This window comes from Megalobrama amblycephala, linkage group LG19, assembly GCF_018812025.1.
Source record: "Megalobrama amblycephala isolate DHTTF-2021 linkage group LG19, ASM1881202v1, whole genome shotgun sequence".
In the NCBI taxonomy this organism is placed as follows: domain Eukaryota; kingdom Metazoa; phylum Chordata; class Actinopteri; order Cypriniformes; family Xenocyprididae; genus Megalobrama; species Megalobrama amblycephala.
The window spans coordinates 37,745,228-37,767,727 of record NC_063062.1 but is presented as its reverse complement, the minus strand read 5'-3'; the positions used below and the strand labels follow the sequence as shown (position 1 = coordinate 37,767,727).

At 34.8% G+C, this 22,500-nt stretch overlaps 1 protein-coding gene and 1 long non-coding RNA gene across 2 annotated transcripts in view; one reads left to right on the top strand and one right to left on the bottom strand.

The window, feature by feature from the left end:
• The window catches only part of prtga (protogenin homolog a (Gallus gallus)), a 47,822-nt gene that overhangs the window by 4,770 nt on the left and 20,552 nt on the right, over window positions 1-22,500 (top strand). The window contains exons 3-10 of the mRNA XM_048169212.1: window positions 10,357-10,501; window positions 14,070-14,203; window positions 14,305-14,601; window positions 15,339-15,498; window positions 16,816-17,063; window positions 18,819-18,983; window positions 19,818-20,123; window positions 22,053-22,241. Coding sequence (XP_048025169.1) covers window positions 10,357-10,501; window positions 14,070-14,203; window positions 14,305-14,601; window positions 15,339-15,498; window positions 16,816-17,063; window positions 18,819-18,983; window positions 19,818-20,123; window positions 22,053-22,241 — 1,644 coding nt within the window. The remainder of the gene's footprint in view (window positions 1-10,356; window positions 10,502-14,069; window positions 14,204-14,304; window positions 14,602-15,338; window positions 15,499-16,815; window positions 17,064-18,818; window positions 18,984-19,817; window positions 20,124-22,052; window positions 22,242-22,500) is intronic.
• On the bottom strand, window positions 4,970-14,422 carry LOC125254558. The gene is made up of 3 exons (XR_007181692.1): window positions 14,284-14,422; window positions 5,935-6,029; window positions 4,970-5,547 (listed from the first exon to the last, which is right to left on the bottom strand). It is a non-coding gene; the product is annotated as an uncharacterized LOC125254558 (long non-coding RNA).

Genomic DNA, 22,500 nt, shown 5'->3' with positions numbered 1-22,500 from the left:
ATGGATGGATAGACGATGGATAGTTTTTTTTATTAATTCATATCAAATTCTTTATCAGATTGTAATCAGAGTGTGAAAAACAGGCAGAACTGACAGTCATGTGTTATTGGCTATAATGAGCTGAAATGATTGGCTCATATGATGACAGATCTTGTGTGTGTGAGTGTGAGTGTGAGTGTGTGTGAGTGTGTGAGTGTGTGAGTGAGTGTGTGTGGCAGTGTTGTGTGGCCGGTGAGGGGCAGCAGCTCGAGGGTCGCGGGTGTGTGAGAATCTGCTCATTGGAGTGCAAATGAAGCCCGGCAGGTTTGAAAACCTCAGTTTGTGGAGGACACTAGAGCCCCAGTGTTAAAGAGCAGATGACCTCTATTCACAGCGCTGAGCCTTTATTTCAGCACCTCCTGACCGCAGCCATTGTTCCTCCTGTGTGTGTGTGTGTGTGTGTGTGTGTGTGTGTGTGTAGGTTTGGCTTTTAAAGGCCCTGTCCTCTCCTGAGGCTGTGTGTCGTTCAGGACAAAAGTGTGTGTCTCTTCTGCATTTTCTCACTTAGAGCAAAACCTGATCTCTAGGCAAATGTTAGTGACAGTTCAAGAGTTTTCAACATGATTAAATTAGTGTGTGTGTGTGTGTGGTCTGATATCATGAGACTGTCCATCTCCAAACTTATGGATTATGGATCATCTTTATACAGCCTGTAGTTGTTTTAGGGTGTGTGTGTGTTTGTGATTTGTGAGTGTGATGTCTGTATGTTTGCAGGTGTTTGAGAGCTGTAGTTCTCGCTGTCAGTGAAGTTGTAAAACAGCTAATGAGTCTCGTATTGTGTAACAGTGAAGGAACGGACGGGGGAGAGACACAGCAAATGTTACGGAGCGACAAAATAACACACTCTCCTGCCCTCCGCTTCACCCCGAGAGCCCACGAGCACATCTATAGAGAGAGGATTATGGGAATGGAGTAGTTTTGTGTTATGAAGTGATAAACAGTAAAGACAGTGAATGTTTTACAGGCTGCTTTTAAAGGGGCATTTAGAGTCTTTATACAGACTCTCTAAAAACTCGTAAAGTTCGCAGGGACCTGGGAAATACTGTGAAGATGGACAACAGAGACTGTGCTCAGATCACTATAAGAATCTGCACACACATAATTGAGCTAAATATATGCCAAACTGGGCAATATAATGAATATGCATGATATTTGCATTGATTTATCTGATTATATTCAAATTAATCAGCATAATTAATTATTTTATGTATTAAAACACACACACACACATATATATACATAATATACATGCATGCATGCTTTATGCATTAAACTTATGCAACTTTAAACAGTATATTATATAATATATATAGCGTGAGAGATTTTTTTTAGATGATCTTCATGTATAAAATAAATTATGCTGATTTATTTATTGCATAAATTTTTATTATTTAATGCATATTAAATTTTTCATGTTTTTCGTCCTGCACAGACACACACTCACATGAAGTAAAGCACAAAACACACTACTCCTTAAAGGCTAGTTTTATTGGTGGTCTCCATGCGATTGCTTTCTGCTCCGCTAGTTTGCAGAATTGGTGAAAAGCTTTTTCTCTCCGACTCCTTTTGTTCATTTGCCCCCAACTGCCCCGGCCAAAGAAGGAGGTTTCTTTAAGGGGCATTTGTTTGACCAGATCGAGCTGGTCAGGACAGCTGCCGCTTTGCACCGATGGAAGGGCAATTATGCAAATGAGCGAGAAGTATGCAGGGTTTTAGTAAAGTTTGATTTTCATTTAATTTAGTCCAGAGGTTGAGTGTGATTTTCTGCGCTGGTGTTTTAGCACCGTTATGCGCTGATGGAGGAGACGCACTTTCTTTTCATCATGCTTGTGTTTTTTGACACCACATGTTGGCAGATGTTGTGGACAGGTTTGTGCTTGTGTGTGTGTGTGTGTGTGTGTGTGTGTGTGTTTGCTCTAGGCTGAAGTGTGTGAGTTTGTTCATGTTTGAGAGTGTAAGATTGATGGTTCCACATGTTGAGACCTTTTGCCCTGTGTGTTTCTACTCACCTCTACCAGATATCAGTCACTATCACACATTACTTAGATATCTAAAGGAGAACATATTTTCTTCTCTTTTGTTATATAAAGCTGATTATAATGACTAACCCAATCCCTACCACTAAACGAAAAAACTGTGCTATTATTTAGAAAGAGAAATATAATTATATTAAAGACATGAATAATATTAAATAATGTATTTTTTTGTGTATATATATATATATATATGTATTAATATAGTATTTAATTCAAATTAAACCTTTTTTAAATGTATCTAAAAAATTATATGTATTGAAATGAACCTTTTCAAATGTGTGTATGTATATATATATATATATATATATATATATATATATATATATATAAAATATAGTATTTAATTGAAATGAACCTTTTAAATTTATATTAATCATTATATAAAAAAATTATATATAAATGTATAAAATTTATAAATGTATTAAATAAAAATAAATGATATAAATGCGTGTGTGTGTATATATATATATATATATAGACATAATATAGTATTTAATTGAAATGAACCTTTTTAAATTTATATTAAAATTATATTAAATCCATATATATATATATATATATATATATATATATATATAGACATAATATAGTATTTAATTGAAGTTAAGCTTTTAAATTTATATTAATCATTATATAAAAAATTATATATAAATATATAAAATTTATAAATGTAATAAATAAAAATAAATATATATATATATATATAGACATAATATAGTATTTAATTGAAGTTAAGATTTTAAATTTATATTAATCATTATATAAAAAATTATATATAAATATATAAAATTTATAAATGTAATAAATAAAAATAAATTATATAAATTGTGTATATATATATATATATATATATATATATAGAGAGAGAGAGAGAGAGAGAGACATAATATAGTATTTAATTGAAATGAACCTTTTTAAATTTATATTAAAAATATATTAAATCCATATATATATATATATATATATATATATATATATATAATATAATATAATATAGACATAATATAGTATTTAATTGAAGTTAACCTTTTTAAATACATAAATACATAAAAATGTATAAATGTAAAAATTTACAAAATTTTATAAATAAAAATAAGTTTTATATATATATATATATATATATATATATATATATATATATATATATATATATATATACTTTTAAAAAGGTTCATTTGAATTAAATACATTTATAAATAATATATAAACATAATGATTACATACAACTATAGCTAATAAATCCATGATTTAACATACGTTTTTCAGCGATTGTAGGATGTGTAGGCCTTAAATATTGTAAAGATGATCTCCTAAACATTGTAAAATGTCTTAAACTCTCTAACTGAATGTAAAGCCATTGAAAGGAGTGTTTTCGAGGCAGTGTGAGGACGCAGATGTCAAAGGTGGCCTTCTTCAGCAGTTTAAAATTAGAAACATGTCTGAGTTTGTGGCTCACGCCTGGTTGTTTTGAGAGCCGGTGTTGGGAAACGGCCCCTCTTACTGGGTCCCCAAGGGCCTCTAATGTGTTCCTACTAGGATTCCTGGAATTGCCACACGGACATCAAAATTTTCTTTTCTTTAATACTGGATGTCTCACTAGTTTGATATTTTTGTTAGTGTTTATCCATGGTGCTCTTAAAGTAGATTATGCTATTGCTCAGAGTAGTTGATGATAAAAACAACATATATTTTTTAAATTATGTTTTTGCTAGGTGATGCTTCAAGCCTCCGGAGTCAGTAATAACCAGGATAATGGAGAGTCAAACCTGAAGCATTTGAGCTTGAGATGAAATGTTTGAGGAATTTCTGAGGGACAAAACCGCTTTAGTTCGCATCTGAAAGGTTTCCATGGTTTCTCTAAGTGGCGGTCTGAAAGGTCAAAGGTTGCTTTAAATTGCCCAGCAGGTTGTGTGCAGGGAACCAGTGCTAAGGAGTGAAATATTCCTGCTAATAACAGACAAAAACATGCCAACGTAGATCAGCCCATCTCTGTGGATATACATGTGTGTGTATATAAGATTTAGATCACCATAACTGACACATTCTAGTCCTGAGAGACTGAGGTTGTGTTCCAAAACCTAGTGAGCTGCCTTGATCCCTACATGGTCAAGTCAAGTCAAATTTCACAATACACTTTGATTCAAAGCAGAAAACCTTGATGTTAATGTTTATAATATCTTAAAATCTTCATTTATCAGATTAGAGCTGGGAGACAATATAGTTTACATCGTTCACATTGAATTTATATTAAAAATTAAATTACAAAATCATATATATATATATATATATATATATATATATATATATATATATATATATATATATACTATTAAATATAACAAACTGCTTGTTATACAAATTATACAAATTTAATAAATAAAAATAAATTATATGCTTATTAAATTTGTATATAATTTTTTATAAACATTTAAAAAGGTTCATTTGAATTAATCATTTGAATAAATAATATATGATTTTATTAAATATATTTTTTGTCTATTTTATATATACATATAAAATACATTATATAATATATACATTTAGAAAGGTTCATTTTATTTTATATATATATATATATATATATATATATATATATAATGCATTAAAATAAAAAAATAAATTCTCACTATTAACTATGAACTTCGACTTTTGCCTCAATAAACTCCTAATTACTGCATATTAATAGTTAGTAAGGTAGTTGTTAAGTTTAAGTATTGGGTGAGATTAAGGGATGTAGAATATGGTCATGCAGAATAAGGCATTAATATTTATAAGTGCTTTATATTTATATGCTTTATAAGTATAAAATAATAATATGCATGCTAAAAAGCAACTAGTTAATAGTTTATTTTATTTAAATACATTTTTATTTAAATTGCAGCATCCTATACAAATAGCTCTCCTCACTTGAAATGCATGACATTTTTGGTATTCAGTTATACTGAATTATATGCATGATTATAACCAACACAATCACAATGCATTATGGGATTGCATGCACGCTGTCCTATAATTTGGCCAAATGCATGGCATTATGTCTGTATCATGAGTGCACATAAAATGCTTTCTAAGGAGAGTGCTACTCTACATTTATTTGATCACAGATAATGCTCTCTGTTTGACCGTTTGACCTGTTGCTCTTCGGCGGATCAGATAAGACACAATAGCCATGCTGTTTTCTGAGCTCGGGGGGAAGATAAGGGTCTCGGGGAATTCAGCAGCCTCCCTGCCCGCTCTGTAACTGCCCATGCGGCTGAAAGGCTAAAGGCCACAGGGAGAGGTCCTGAGCGTGGCTTCTGATTGGCCAGAGAGGGGCTGATTTTAACTCCTGATTGGCCGGAGGGGGTCCTGTGGTCTGGGGCTGTAAGTCGCCTGCTGGCTGGACGAACCCTGATTGATCTGGAGCTTTTTAGGCTTAGCATTCTTCCCTTCTGTTCACAGGCGAAGCATTCTTTGCTCTGCTGTCATTTCTCTAAAGAAGGAGCGAGAGGTGAGGTCAGGTCACGACACAGCAGGACACTGTTTGTTCACAGCGCTTGCTCGGCTCCTTGTGCATAATGCATCTGCTAATAAAACCTTAAAACATCTCAAATTACTTTGCATTAAAAATGAATTAATGGATTAACTGCCATCCTCCATTACAGCATTTAAAGTTCTATTTAAATGTGTTGGAATTTCTTCATTGGTCTCTAGAGAACCAGATGAGACGCTAATGAACAACTTTCAGTTTTACTCTGGGGTCTGTGTGAATGATGTTGTTAAGTGATGTTTTACTCTGTCAGAAACACTATAGTTTGAGTATGAGCATGTGTGTGTGTGTTGAAGGCTGAAATGTCAGTATGTTGGTGGCATCTCTTACCTGCACTAAAAGATCTTTTAAGGGCTCTTGGTAATGATCCGCTTTCAGAAAACACTTACACACTCGTATTGCTTTACCATCACTGACAATCACTTCTGAAACAGACAGAGAGGGTGAAAGCTTCATCCCTGTCTTCACATGTTTTATTTTAATGTCAGTTTAGCAATTAGAAGAAAATAATCAGAGCAAAAGCTACAGCTGAATGTGAAAAATTCTGACTTTTTTCTCCATCACAGGTCCAAAATCATATTTTCATATTCACTTTTATGTGGAAAAAGATCAGATACGAATCAGGCTTTTTTATTTTTTTGTCATACGATTTCAGTGAAAACTGTCAGATTACATGAAATTTTTATGTTTAACTCTCAATCATCATCATTGCATGGTCCATTTTTACTCTGGGCATGAAAAATCAATTTATGAAATGATTTATGATTTGCACATGAATCATCGCACAAAGGGGTATAAATATAAGTTAATTTAGTTAAAATGTAAAAATAAGTTATGTTAATGCATACACTACTCTTTAAAGTTTGGCGTCCGTGAGGTTTTTTTTAAAGAATTACTTTTATTAAGCAAGGATGCATTAAATTAAGTGACAGTAAAGACATTTATAATGTTGAAAAATTTCTATTTATTGTTTTGAACTTTTTATACTTCAAAGAATCCACAAAAATATGAAGCAGCACAACTGTTTTCAACATTGATAATAATGAGAAATGTTTCTTGAGCAGCAAATCATCATATTAGAATGATTTCTGAAGGATCATGTGACACTGAAGACTGGAGTAATGATGCTGAAAATTCAGCTTTGATCACTGGAATAAATTACATTTTACAATGTAATCACATAGAAAACAGTTGTATTAAATTGTAAAAATGTATTCACATTTTTTCCAGTGTTTTTGATCAAATAAATGCAGCCTTGGTGAGCAGAAGAGACTTCTTTTCAAAAACATTAAAAATAGTAGATTTAATAGTATTAAATGTGGTTTGTTATGGTGAACATCATTCCTGGTCGTATTGAACAAATTAATGCAGGTTATACCAAAGAAAATAATATTTTTATATTAATAATATTTAAAAATCCACTTAAATTCAACTTCACTTCAGTGCAGGCGTCATTATTTGACTTCATACTATTAGTCACGATCAAATCAATCAGAAATATGGGTGGCGAATACAGTTTCATACTGAGAAGTTTTAAATAATGATCTTTAATTTTTAAAAAAGTAAAAAAATACAGAAGTAGTTTAGAATATTAGCTGATTTTTTTTCTATTTCTCTCTCACACATAAGCTGAATTCGGATGGCCTTGTAATGATGTTTCTCTCTGAGTGAAAAGTTGACAAAGTGTTTTTAGGGTTGGAATAGACATGGATCATGGGAAGGAAGCATCGTCTCTCTCTGATCCACAGACCTGTGCTTTACTGAGAGCGTCTCCAAGAGCGAAGGAGAAGAAAACACTGAAACGGATCGACTGAAACGGAAGTGTCCACTTCTAATGTTGCTCTGTTGTGCTAGTGGTTCCTTACAGGTTCATGTTTGGTGGCCTGAGATGCCTAAGCAGGGATGAGCTTACAGCCGGTCAGGATTTGATGAGGTCAAAGGTGAGAGGTCAGGTCAGTGGAAGGGACAGACTTACAGATCCTTTTATAATGCTGCAGGCGGCTATTTTTCCCTTTCAGCTGCACGGACAAACACAAACTAGATGAGTTTATAGCTTTCTAAACTAAAAGATTTGATCGTTCTTGCTATTTTTGTTGTATTTCATTAGTATTTTATTATGTTTTTAGTTAAGATGAGCCGATCAATATGAGCATGTCCAGGATCAGATCAGACCTCCTAATAATCACAGGACACTGAATGCTTTTGACTCGTCTTAAAGGGATAGTTCATCTAAAACTCATCATTTCCAAACCTGCATGACTGTCTTTCTTCTGCACAACACAAAAGAAGATATTTTGAAGATTTTTTTCTGTCAGTACAATGAAAGTCAATGAGGTCCAATCAGTGTTATTTTTATATGAACTATTGGAATGTCCCTAAAATTCAAGATATGTGGGCAAAAATGTTTGAGTTTTTGACTCATATTTACATTATATAATTGGCCTTTAGTTAAATTATTTCACACAAGTAACAAACGCAATATCACACGAGTGCTGTTTTTGTCCCGAATAGCATGAGTGCAAATGGAATACCGATTTTCTACAACAGTTCAATAAATAAGAAGTTAATATTGTGTTGTTTTAGACAGAATATTGTCTGTTTTGCTCAATTTTGCCAATGAAAATATAAAGAAAAAGCAGCACTGATCGTCTCCTTGCAACACACAGGCATTTCATTTTTGAACGAATCAGGTGAACCATTCAATGACTCATTCATAAAGAGAACCATTTACTCCTGAATGAATCAGTGTGAACAAATCAAATGAATGAATGACTCAATGACTTAATCATTAAGACATTTACCGCCACCTACTGGCAGTTTTAGTTTATTTAGAGTATTTAGAGTAATATTTAGCTTATTTAGAGTATAATTTCATTTAAAATTAATTTCATTTAAAACAAAAACAAAAAATATTAAAAGGTATAGTTCACCCAAAAATCATTTATAAATCAACCTCATGGTCCAAAAGTTTGTGTAATACATTTTATGTTGATTCAAATAAAATATTTCTTCCTGAATCTACTTTTTGTAATGTCTATTTGATGCTTTACACAATAATGACTTTAAATTATTTTTTTAGGGGTAATTTCTCAGACAAATTTAATCAATTAATCGCCACATCATGTAATTAATTCAATTAAAAATTTTAATCACTTGACAGCCCTAAAATAAATAAATATATATATATATATATATATATATATATATATATATATATATATATATATATATATATATTATCATATCAGTTTTAGGTTTAGTTTTAGTTTTTTTGTCATTTTAGTAAACTTATTTCATTTATTTGCCAAAGCAACATTTCTACTTTTTGTTTAAGGGGTTAGGGTTATATCTAATACTTTATTTTACTTTATTTTATTTCAGTTTACAGAAATGTTTTCAATAGTTTTAGTTTAAGTTAATGATAATAATCACCCTGGGTCCAACGTTTATGTTTCACAGACTCTTTATCCAAAGCAACTTGCATTGCAAATTATGCATTTAAATATTATACACTATACATACTATATATTTTGCATATGGAATTTGTTCCCTTTACAAAAGTAATGTGACGATACCAACAGATGCATATATCATGATACTGAATGATTACCATATTCATATACTGTGGTATTTATATGCTACTCCTTTTTTTAATTAATTACCACGGTATTACTATAACCACACAATAAGCATTTGTTGATGTTGGTTATTTGAATGGTGATTTAAACAATATTAGCGCACACACAGTGTAGTTTGATTGACATTCTTGAACTGTCAATCAACTCCAGAATAAGATCTGTAGTTTGAAATCCGTGATGACGACTTCCTGTCGGTGATTAGATCTTACTTATCCGTGTCTTATTTAATCTTTATACCACAGCTCTCGAGCCAGAGGCTGATTTTATTATCATCACCATCCTAACATGAGGTTTATACTAAGGTCTGTATGTATAGCAGAGCTTCCATTGATTCCTGTTAACTAATGATTGACCCGAGGCTTCTTTAGGGGCTGGAGGGGACGTGAGGGGGATGATCTTAATGGCTTTTGGGGGTTTTATGGTTGTCAGCCCGAGAAGGTCAGACCTGGAGCACAGCAGCGAAGTGAAGGCCTCACTGAAGAGACATGTTAAACAAACATAATGCCTTTCAATCATAAAACAAGCCGTTTATGGTGAGCTGTGTTTGCTTGACCGGTGTATTGTGTTTGCTTCACTCAGAAAGCAAGAAAAGTTTTTTAAAGGGGTAGTGCTCACAAAAATTAAAACTCTTGTCATCTTGTACTCACCTTCAATTTCTTTTTTTGTTTTAAAACTACTTTGAAATGTATTGCACTCAGCCCTAACGTTAAATATGTCTTTACATGAACACTTTCACAAACGTTTTTGTTAGAGAGAAGGAAACAAGCAAAAGTGTCGTGTTTAGAGAGTAACAAACACACACATAGAAGTGTCACCAAAAGGTGTGTGTTATGCTAACGTGAGGTGTTTGCTGGTATTGTTTATCTAAAGCTTTTGGTTTAGTTTGACTCATTCATCTCCACTGACAGTGTGAGCATGTGAACTGGATCATCTTACAACCTCTCTTTCGCTCCTTCTTCTTCTGTTTATCTCTCTCATATCTCATTGACATTTTGCCATTACAACAAGAGATTATTTATTCACAGCTCAATAAGTGACTATTGATGATCTTCGAGTCTGAAGAAGGAGTTGTCCGTTATATAGATGATGATTTTATATTGTTGTCTTATTGCAGGTTTATCGACCTTCACTCAGCAGCCTTCATCAATCATGGTTATGGAGGGATCCGTCGCACGATTCACCTGTAAAATCACTGCCACGCCCCCGCCAATCATCACCTGGGAGTTTAACAGAGTCACTTTACCACTGGCCACTGAAAGGTAAAGCTCCGCCCACCTACTCGAGGGAGGAGGGGCTTAGAGTGGACCACTAATGCTTTCTTTAATTTGGCTTATTTAATGTATTGTAATTAGGGTTGTCGATTTAACAAAAACAACACATTTTAACATGCACCGCCCCAGACCTATGTAGTTCATCTTGATTGGTGATTCAAGTTGATTATTGACGAACAACATGATGAAACCTATAGAATGCAGTTAGAATGACCCTAAAATTCAAGATATCAGGGCAAAAAGGCCCTTTTATGAGTTTTTGTCTCATATTTATATCATGATATAGTTAAGCAATATCACACGAGAGCTGTTTTTGTCCCGAATAACACAAGTGTAAATGTGTTATTGATTTTATTCATCACAACAAATAAGAAGTTAATATTGTTATATTTTAGACACAGTATTGTCTGCTTTTGCTAAATTTTGCCAATGAAAATATTACCTATAAAGCCAGAGCAGAACTGTTGTGTGTCTCCGAGTTTCGTTTCTGAATCCGCGTTTTGAACGAATCAGTCAGGTGAGCGAATGATTCAATGACTCATTCATAAGCCATTTACTTACAGTTTTTCTCAGTCGCTTTGGTGCATTTCTCACATCACTGTTTACATTTGCACAACAGTTAATGCAGTTCTCAAAACAATTAGTACAAACTGCAAAACCTAGTTGATAACCTGCAAAAGCGTGTCACTTGCTCAAAATGGATAGGTCATTCCTCAAAAGCAAGTATTCGTGTCAATGAAAGTGTCAGTGTCATCAAGATGAAAAGTCCTGACACCATTGTTTATGAACAAGACAGTCAAATGGCTTTGTCATGTTTTCATTATGACAGTTTACTCTGCCAATGTTTTCCAATGCAAAAAAGTCAGATCTTGGTGACACTACCTGAAAATGCTCAAGACAGCACTATATACTATTTGCACAGCCATTTGAAAAATACAGTAAAGTTACACATTACTGTATTGAATATGTGTTTCACATTTTTACTGCATATGCTCTTTGCAATTCTAATTTGTTCACAGCATTGTGCAAAAGAAAAAATACACCCTTATTTGCAAAAAACATAAACTCCCTTTGGGTAGAGTTGTGCACAACTGTAAACAATATTGCAGTACATATGGCAAATCCTTACTGTAACACTACTGTACACTACAATACACTAAATGTGTGATGCAGTAAAGCTGTACGTCTAAATGTAAAATGTACAGTGACAAGTTCTTGTCCCACTGCGAGCTTCATGTATGACACGATGACAGCAGTGCAGTGCAGATTGTTTAGTGCTGAATTACTGTCCATTTATACACACCTGTTCTCCCAACGAAATGTTTGAATAATTGAATTTACAGTGGTTCTCCCAACATTTGGCTGCACCCTTCGACCAGCCTCAGCCATTGTGAGGCCGTGATTGACAACATGATCCACAATTGTAGCCCTGATTTCATCAGGGATCTGCCTATTGGCCTCTTCTTCCTCTTCCCCTGTTTTGTCCCCTTCCCCTTCTTCCCCGCACCCTTACCCCTCTTCCATGAGGCTGACCTTCCACTTCTGTGTCACAGTATTGTAGAAATGGTACACACTATGTCCTGCTTGGTTCATATATGCTTGTAAAGTGGGGGTTTACGGGATTCACCTCTGACAGTGATTGTAGAGAAGTGGCTTATCATTGGTTGCAACTAATGCTTCACACACCCCTTCTCATCAGTGAAAGTTGAGATTCACTTGAGAGAAATTGTTCAATTTAGGAGACATTTTCAGGAAAAAAAGATTTAAAAAAAATGTGTAAAATTTGCTTGACAGATTTTGACAACTAGTTCAACATTTTTGTATGTAATGACTCAAGCAATGAAATGAGGACTATTAGTTTTATATGGAATGACTATTCAGCATTCACAAGTATAGTTAATTTTGACTGACATGACATAAGCAAATGATAATGTTATAAAACAGCAGAGAGTTGTATGAAAGCAATTGATGCATGTCCAAAAGCATTTGCAATTTGTTCGAAGGAATGAGAAACTGCTACTATGATGTGCACAAATGACTAAATGTTGTGGAGGTTGAACTAATTGTTGTGCAAATGTAAATAGTGATGTGAGAAATGCACCAAAGCGACTGAGAAAAACTGTAATTCCTGAATGAATCAGCTGTTTAAATGAATCGAATGAATGAGCGACTCAATGACTTACTCATTTAGACTTTCACTGCCACCTACTGGCAGGTTTAGTTTATTATTTATCATTTCATTAACACTTAAATGCATGACTGTTTCGCCAATCATTCTTTATCGACCCGGATCTATATCTAACACTGATGGATCTCTACCTGTCGCGATAATATAAAACTCCTCTGATATTAGAGTAGCAATTACAGAAGAATAAAATAAATCGTATTTTGTTACCTTTTGGAGCTTGAAAGGGCTCAGTTTGAACAGATGTTTTATGCCATCATCACTGTCCTCGTCAGAGCTCATTTCCCAGTAAATTCAGCAAATAATGGGCTAGTTTTATGTTTGAGGTCACGAATATGAGCCCATTCGTGATCTCAAACGTATTCTCAAAATGATATAATTTTCAACATCTTCAAAATCAATATTTCGATCGCTAACAGCTTCACCAGATTCATCCAGTAACAGTTACAGTCATATTTTATTGCGTTCAGTACTCGCTCTGCAGTAAATCGCTGAGCCATTTCATGTTTTTCTTATTTCGTTTTCTGTCTAAATGAGTCGTCACTTCAGCATTGTGTATCAGACATTGCCACCTTGTGGAATAAAGGTGAATTGCACTTATTCTGTCATCTAAGATTCAATTATTGTTATGCAGAAAAAATATATGTACACTCACACCTTGGGTCGTTTGCGACCCTATACAATTTTTACAAAAAATGAATAAAAAATAGGCATTCTTTTATAATTGTATGATTTTTTTCTTGTTATATTCTGTATAATGAATTGATTGAGGAATACCAAGAAGGTTGATGCCTAACTTTAAAAAATGAACGAGGAGGAGGGTAGTGAATGACGTCCCGGGTCACTAAAGACCCGAGGTATGCATTTAAGGGCTAAAAAAAAATTTATATTTCCATATTAATAAAAAAATCATTAAAGGGATAGGTCATTATTTTATTATCATTTACTCATCCTCACGGCCTTTGAAGCTTAAAAAGTTTATGTGTAATAAATTCTATGTTGAATCAATCATACAATATATTTTTTTCTAAAGTTATTTTGTAATGTCCATTTGATGCTTTTCTCATTTAACACAATAATGACTTTAAATGATCTTTTTGTGTAATTAATTAGATTAAAAATTGTGTAATTAATTACATTAATTAATTGATCAATTGTGTAATTAGATTAATTAATGTAATTAATTAGATTAAAAATTTTAATCACTTGACATCCCTAATTATAATATATTTTGTATTCTTGTTACTTCTTGCCACATTTATTTTATTAATACATGTTCTTGGTTTAATTGTGAATGATTCAGAGAGAGTTTCAGAATAAAATCCACTTGATTCTACCTGATGGTTTTTATGTGAATGTTTGCATGTCTAGAATCACAGTGCTGCCCAGTGGCGTTTTACAAATTCAGGGAGTTGAACGGACCGACGCTGGGAGTTACCGCTGTGTGGCGACTAATATCGCCGCCCGACGCAGGAGCTCCGAGGCCACGCTAACTGTGACCGCAGGTTAGATAACAACCTAAACGTAGCTCACGATGTGGCTCAAAGAGTATATATTTACATATTTCACTTTCATTTACACTTACCATCTTTATACTTTTCAATAGCTCCGTTTCCCAGAGTTCCTCAAAGGCCTCGTATCATTGCTGGTCCGCAGAATCTCACTGTGGCGGTTCACAGTACGGCTCTGCTGGAGTGCATGGCGACCGGAATTCCTCGTCCGCTGATCTCATGGAGCCGGGCCGACCATAAATCCATTGACGTTCACAAAACGAAGGTTCTTGGCAATGGAAACCTGCTCATATCCGATGTTAAACCCCAACATGCTGGAATCTACTATTGCCGAGCCACTACACCTGGAACCAGAAACTACACGATCGCAGCCGCTAATATAACTGTGCTAGGTAGAGTCTAAACAATCCTTATATATGTTCTGTTTGCTTTTTAATACTTAAAGAAAAACATTTGTTATACACCATGAGTCAAAAGTTTGGAATAATTAAGATTTTTTTAATAAGGCTTCATTTATTTGATCAAAAATACAGTAAAAACAGTGAAAAATTATTACAATTTAAAATAACTGTTTTCTATTTAAATATATGTTAAAATGTAATTTATTCCTGTGATCAAAGCTGAATTTTCAGAATCATTACTCCAGTCTTCAGTGTCACATGACCCTTCAGAAATCATTCTAAATCATTCTAATATGCTGATTTGATACTCAAGAAACATTTCTGATTATTATCAATGTTGTGTATATATATATATATATATATAAAAGCTGTTTTATAAATTTTCTGTTCATCAAAGTATCCTGAAAAAAATGTATCAAGATGTAAAAAATGTATTAAAACTGAAAAAATGAAGCAGTTTTCAACATTGATAATAATAAATGTGTCTTGAGCAGGAATTCATCATATTAGAATGATTTCTGAAAGATCATGTGACACTGAAGACTGGAGTAATGATGCTCAAAATCTAATAATAATTAACAATATTACTGTTTTACTATATTTTAATCACATTATTGCAGCCTTGGTGATGCAGAAGAGACTTCTGTCTTCCTTCAATAATTATTCCAAACTTTTGCCCACTAGTGTAGATTGCAAAAATACATTTCTGTGCTTTTATTTTTGTGCAGCGCCTCCATCTCTTGTGGAGTGGCCGGAAAGCGTGACCCGACCCAGGGCCGGTACCGCCCGCTTTGTGTGTGTGGCGGAGGGATTTCCCACCCCTCAGATCACATGGCTGAAGAACGGTGAACCCGTTCACTCAAACGGACGTATCAAGATGTATAACAGGTACTGCATGTGAAAAAATGCATGCATGCATAGGTAGATCTTAAAGTAAATGTGGACACTTTCTGACAGACAAGCTGCTACATTAAACTGAATGCACATTGCATTTGTTTCTATTTGACTTTGAGTTGAAGTGTACATGTTGAGCACTACCTGACGCCCAAACTGGCTTTAGTCCGCTGACGTTGCTCAGGGCTTGAATTGGCTCATTTATCTGCTGGAAACTCTGTCCTGCTGAAATATTCATCAGCTGGTTTCTTCTGTGGAACAAGAGAGGGTTAATTATTCAGTGCTCTGCTAATGGTGTTTGAGCTGATTTTCTCTTTGATTTTCCTCTAATTTGTTTTCCTGTCTAGGTTTGTTACTGGATCCTGAAAGCAAAAGGGGAGGGGGAGTGATTTGGACTAGTGCTATTGACGTGCTCATTTCCTCCTCAACATGCCCATGTTAAACATGCATGTTAAATATATGTGTCTAGTTTTATTCGCAGTTCTTGCATCTACAAATATAAAAATTTTACAAAACATTTTTTGTTTTATAAAAATTTGTCATATAATACAATACAATACAATATAATATATTTTAATATAATAAAAATCAAATTTTCCCCAAATTCACATACAGTAATATAGTAAAATGTGCTTAATTTCTATGAAGATATGCAAAAAAAAAATGTATCGTCCCTAAAAAGATTCTAATAATATAATATAATATAATATAATATATTTTCCTTAAATTATTATATTAAATAAAGAAAATTAAGCACATTTTTCCCCAAATTCACAGTAATGAGGTAGTGAAATGTGCAAAAAATCTATAAACTCTAATAATAAAATTCTAATAATAGAATAGAATAGAATAGAATAGAAATTTACCAGCCCTAATAATAAGATTCTAATAATAGAATAGAATAGAATAGAATAGAATAGAATAGAATAGAATAACAAAATATAATATAATATATTTTCCCCTTGAATTATTTTCCATGGTGAGTCTCATACTTAATAATGTAATGGAATTATTTTTTCAATAGATTTTGTTTCTATTTTATGTGTTTAAATTATCTTCAATTAAAGGCAGCACAACAAATACTACTAAATATTACAATAATGAGAATTTGGGAGTAAAATGTTTTTAGATTTTATGAAAATAATGCAAAATTTTTTTACTGGTCTCAGTAAGAATAGTTTTCTTTATGCAAAAATTTTTACTTAAGATTTTGGAGTGCAATATTACCAGGATTTGTGAGATGTCAATATATCAACATCTTAAGGCACACATTATATCATCATGAAAAACTCTTGTTTTGTGTTTTCACAGTAAACTAGTGATAAACCAGATTATTCCGGAAGATGACGGCATATACCAGTGTGAGGCGGAGAACGAGCAGGGTTCAGTTCTGGCCATGGCTCGTCTGATCGTAGTGATGTCGGACAACCGGCCGAGCGCGCCCAGAAACGTCCGCGCCGACACCGTGTCCAGCTCGGCCATCTTGCTTGCCTGGGAGAGACCCATGTACAACTCGGACAAGGTCATCGCCTACTCTGTGCACTACATGAAGGCAGAAGGTGAGTGTCTCCGATACAAACAGAGAAATGTGGAGCGGACAGCGGTGAAAATCCTGCCTCTGTTGATGTGCTCAGCAAAATATATGCGTCTAGTTTTATTTTCAGTCATGCATTTACAAATATTCATGTTACTAAACTAAATTTGTAATGTTATATTGTATAAAAGTATAATATAATATTATACTAAATTATACTAAATAAAGAAAATTAGCCACATTTTCCCACAAATCCAAATTCAGTAATAAGAATTTGGTTGGGGGGAAAAAAAATGCTTAATTTTTATGTATATAATGCAAAAAAATATTACAGACTCTAATTATTAATTATATCATATTATAAAATTTTTATGTTATATTGTATAAAAGTATAATATAATGTAGTATAATATATATAAAATAATAAAATATAATTTTCCTTAAATGATTATACTAAATAAAGAAAATTAACCACATTTTCCCACAAATCCAATGCTAGTAATATGAAAAATGTTGGGAAAAATTGCTTAATTTTTATGTATATAATGCAAAAAATGTTACAGACTCTAATTATTATATTATTTTATATTAATTATGTTATTTCATGTTATATAATATAATATAATATAATATAATATAATATAATATAATATAATATAATATAATATAATATAATATAATATAATATAATTAATTTAATTTACTAAATGAAGAAAATTAACCACATTTTCCCACAAATTCAAATCCAGTAATACGAATTTGGTTGGTCTGTTTATGAAAATAATGCAAAAAATGAACTGATGTGTAGTCTAGTGTTTTAATGGCACAGGAGCCCAATTAATTCAGAAATACTCTCTTTCCATTCATGAAAGTTAGACAGTTGCAAAAGTCACTTGCTTGCAATTTAAATGCATTGGCAGTCTTTTAGATTTTGAGAAAGACGTCCAAATAAAAGACCTGCCTGCCTGTGAGGAGATAAGGAAGAGAAAACAATGACATGCCCAACAGGAACTGTTCTGACAAGTGTGAAATCCTTATTAGGGATTTTGCCGGTTGCACTTGGACTTCCAGAATTCCAGGCTATTATTGGGAGAAGAATAGCTGTAGAGAAAATACATGCTGCATCTGCTGTGGAGGGCAAAAAGCATCGGAAGTGATTGAAAGGGGTGCAAAAGAGGGCTAATTATCCCGAGTGTTGGAGTGTCTTAATCTAAGCCTGAAGAGGCTTTGGGGGGTTTGTCTCTGTGCGTCAGAGTCAAAGTCTTCAGTGTGGCCATTCAGCGCCGGAACAAGGTCTTTTCTGTTGACTGTCGAGGATCTTGTTTATTGGGTCAGAAATTCAGTTGGGGACTCAATGATGTAGAGTGTTTCTTTTATTTGAGCATCTTAATGTGGGCTAATTAAAGTGTTATCAGGTTCAGTGGACCTGTGGGAAAACCAGCAGGTGGAATTTGCCTTTAGTTGCATTGATAAAGCGGTTCATTAAAAGAAAACAAGGCGGTGTTGATTGAGTTGACATGTTCCCTTTTTAAATCAGCCCTGGTTTTTGAATTGCCACACAGGTTTGTAGTTAAAGACTTCATGCATTTACATTTATTAAGTGCAAGGAGCATGCATTTAGGGTGGTTTGGTTATCTGTGCATTATTTGTTTGAATTTAGTGCATATGCATTTGGCAGATGGATTTATCCAAAGCAACGTACATTGCATTCAAGGTATGCATCAGTTCATGCAGTGTCATGCTTTCCACAGATACATTCAGGCTTGTCGTGTCTCCACAGGTCTAAATAACGAAGAGTACCAGATTGTTATCGGTAACGATACCACCCGCTACATCATTGATGACCTGGAGGCCGGGCGGAACTACACCTTTTACATCGTAGCGTACATGCCCATGGGTGCCAGTCGCATGTCGGACCACGTCATACAGCGCACGTTTGAGGACGGTGAGTAGGGGATGAGAATCAGACATGCAAAAGTTGAGACTTTTGCCATTGAAGATGCAAACCTGAACAAAAGCATGTTCATGATTGGTTAATCCTCTTCAGTGGGGCTTTTTTACTGCTAATTCACTTTATTTAGGAATGAGCTGAGAGAGCTTGTTTATTTGCCTTAAACGGGTCCTTGATTATGATTTCACTTTTTTAACTTTAGTTAGTGTGAAATGTTGCTGTTTGAGCGTAAACAACATCTGTGAAGTAACGACACTCAAAGTTCAATGCAAAGGGAGATATTTTCTTTTACAGAAATACTACAACAAGCTTCTCCACGGGTTGGTGACATCACAAACACAACAAAGGGGGTGTGGCCATGTTGGGCTGCTTTAGAGAAGAGGAAGAGTTGTTGTAGTAGAGTGTTGTTATCATGCTGTTATTTTACACCGGACTGCTTCACAAACTTAATGCTGGATTTGCACAAAAGATTAACATGACGGCACATGCTAGTGGATGAGTTGAATCAACTCCACAGCAACTACATCAATTTATCCACTAACCATTCAGAAACGTCTAAAAGTTGTAACTTCTTCCTGAGTCTCTCCATCAGTGTCGACTCCGGTTTGAACAATGTAAGGCTGAATACCGTCGTCATTTTGGCTGCGTGAGATTCTCCAGCTTTGTTGTTGTTGAGCTGTTAAAGCTCCGCCCTCTTCTGGAAAAGGGTCCGGGAGCAGCAGCTCATTTGCATTTAAAGGGAATCAGTTATGATTACCCTAAAGTTTTGTGGATTTAACTAAAAACAATATCTCATTAAGTAAATTTTATTTCTTATTTCTCTCTCAGTTCCCTTACGCGCTCCTGAGTTGAGCCTCACCAGCCGCAGTCCCACTGATATTCAGGTGTCGTGGCAGCCTCTGTCTCATAAGCTGAGTCGCGGTCGTGTTTCTGCGTACCGCCTCTCCTACAGGACCAGCACGGATGAGACGCTGACACAGCTGGAGCTCTCGGGACACAAAACTCATCACCTTCTGGAGGGTCTTCAGCCCGACACCACATATCTGCTGCGTGTCGCTGCTGCAACCAGTGTGGGCTGGGGAGAACCATCAGCCTGGACGTCACACAGGACACCGAAGACTTCCAGCACCAAAGGTGGAACATCTATCCGCCTGTCTATCTGTCTATCTATCTATCTATCTATCTATCTGTCTGTCTGTCTGTCTGTCTCTCAGTTGGTCCATCCATCCATCCATACGTCTATCTATCTATCCATCTATAAGTCTGTCCATCCGTCCATCTCTATCTATCAGTCTCTCTGTCTATCTGTCTATCCATCCATTCATCCATCCATCCATCCATCTGTCCGTCCATCCATCCGTCTGTCTGTCTGTCTCTGTCTATCTGTCTATTAATCTATCCGTCCGTCTATCTATCTATCTATCTATCTATCTATCTATCTATCTATCTATCTATCTATCTATCTATCCATTTGTCCATCTATCTATCAGTCTCTCTGTCTGTCCGTCTGTCTATCGATCGGTCTTTCCGTCCGTCAGTCGTTCTATCTATCCATCCATCCATCCACCTATCCGTCTGTCCAACCGTCTGTTTATCTATCTGTCGATCTGTCTATCTATCCATCCATCCATCAGTCTATAAGTCTGTCCTTCCGTCCATCCATCTATCTATCTATCTATCTATCTATCTGTCTGTCTGTCTGTCTGTCTGTTCATTCATCCATCCATCCATCCATCCATCTATCTATCTATCTATCTATCTATCTATCTATCTATCTATCTATCTATCTATCTATCTATCTATCTATCTATCTATCTATCTATCTATCTGTCCGTCCATCCTTCTGTCTATCTATCTGTCCATCTGTCTATCTATCTATCTGTCTGTCTATCTGTCTATTCATCCATCCATCCATCTATCTATCTATCTATCTATCTATCTATCTATCTATCTATCTATCTATCTATCTATCTATCTATCTATCTATCTGTCTATGTCTATGTCTATCTGTCTATCTATCTATCTATCTATCTATCTATCTATCTATCTATCTGTCTGTCCACCTATCTATCTATCTATCTATCTATCTATCTATCTATCTATCTATCTATCTGTCTATGTCTATCTGTCTATTCATCCATCCATCTATCCATCTATCTATCTATCTATCTATCTATCTGTCTGTCCATCTGTCTATCTATCTATCTATCTATCTATCTGTCTATGTCTATCTGTCTATTCATCCATCCATCTATCTATCTATCTATCTATCTATCTATCTATCTATCTATCTATCTATCTATCTGTCTATCTATCATTCTATCTATCGTTCTATCTGTCCATCCGTCCGTTCAGTTGGTGTTAATTATTTTGGCTATTCAGTGATGGATCTTTTGTTTATATGTGCAAAATGAAAAAAACATCAACAGACATGCTTTGGAAAGATTAGGGTGAATCCCACTCTCTTTCTCTTTGGGCTGATAATCTTTTTAAGGCATTGCATTTGTTCCTGCATGACATTTGACCCTCCTTCTCATTCACATTAGAAAGGTTTTAGTCATGGATTATAAAGCAAGAGCCGCAGGCCTCTACAGATCTTCCATTTTTCAGAGTCTCACCGTAAGCCTCAGCTCACATATCAGACTCTGTCAGGCCATCACGTGTGATCTACACCCACTCTGTTAGATTACTACGGTTAAATTTAACGCCTACAAAGATACACTGCAACCACAGGAAACTCTGCAGGAGTGTGTTTAATTAAGCTGGGTTGATTTAACCCTGGTGTCGTTCCTGTGAGGTCCCGTCTCCTCTAAACTCAAGAGATTCATGGCAGCAGTTGTGGCTGATAAATCTTGAAGATTTGTTCTCCTGAGGTTACAGGACTGTGCTTAAGAAATTTGTCATGTTTTGTTCTTTCTATCAGTGAGAGTTTCAGTGATATGAGCCGCTTAACTGTCCGTAATTACTGTGCTTTGTAGTCTGAGAAGAGCAAGCCATTTTAATGACACTGTCAACTCAACATACATCCTCTTAACACACACTTGACTTGTTTTTCTCCCACAGTGCCTCTGGCACCAGAGCTGCAGCTGGAGTCTCTGAACTGCACAACTGTCGTGTTACGTTGGCATCTTCCAGCGGGAAGCGGCACTGGACTGCAGGGCTACAAACTATCATACCATGAAGAGAGCCAACCAGAAGGACCCCCGACCCAGATTCCCCCACACCACCGCCAGCACACCATCGGAGGCCTGGGTGAGTGATCGGGACTTCAAGACACCATATGAGATCCAGCAGCAGACGGTTTTTTAATTAGTTGTTTTGTTAAGGTGGCCGTTTCTGTGTCTTGTTAGTTAGAGAGAGAAGTTAACTTGTGAAAAACTTGATAAATGGTGACTTTCAGTCCAGCTCAATACTAGTGCAGGATAGATGGATGGATGGATGGATGGATGGATGGATAGATAGATAGATAGATAGATAGATAGATAGATAGATAGATAGATAGATAGATAGA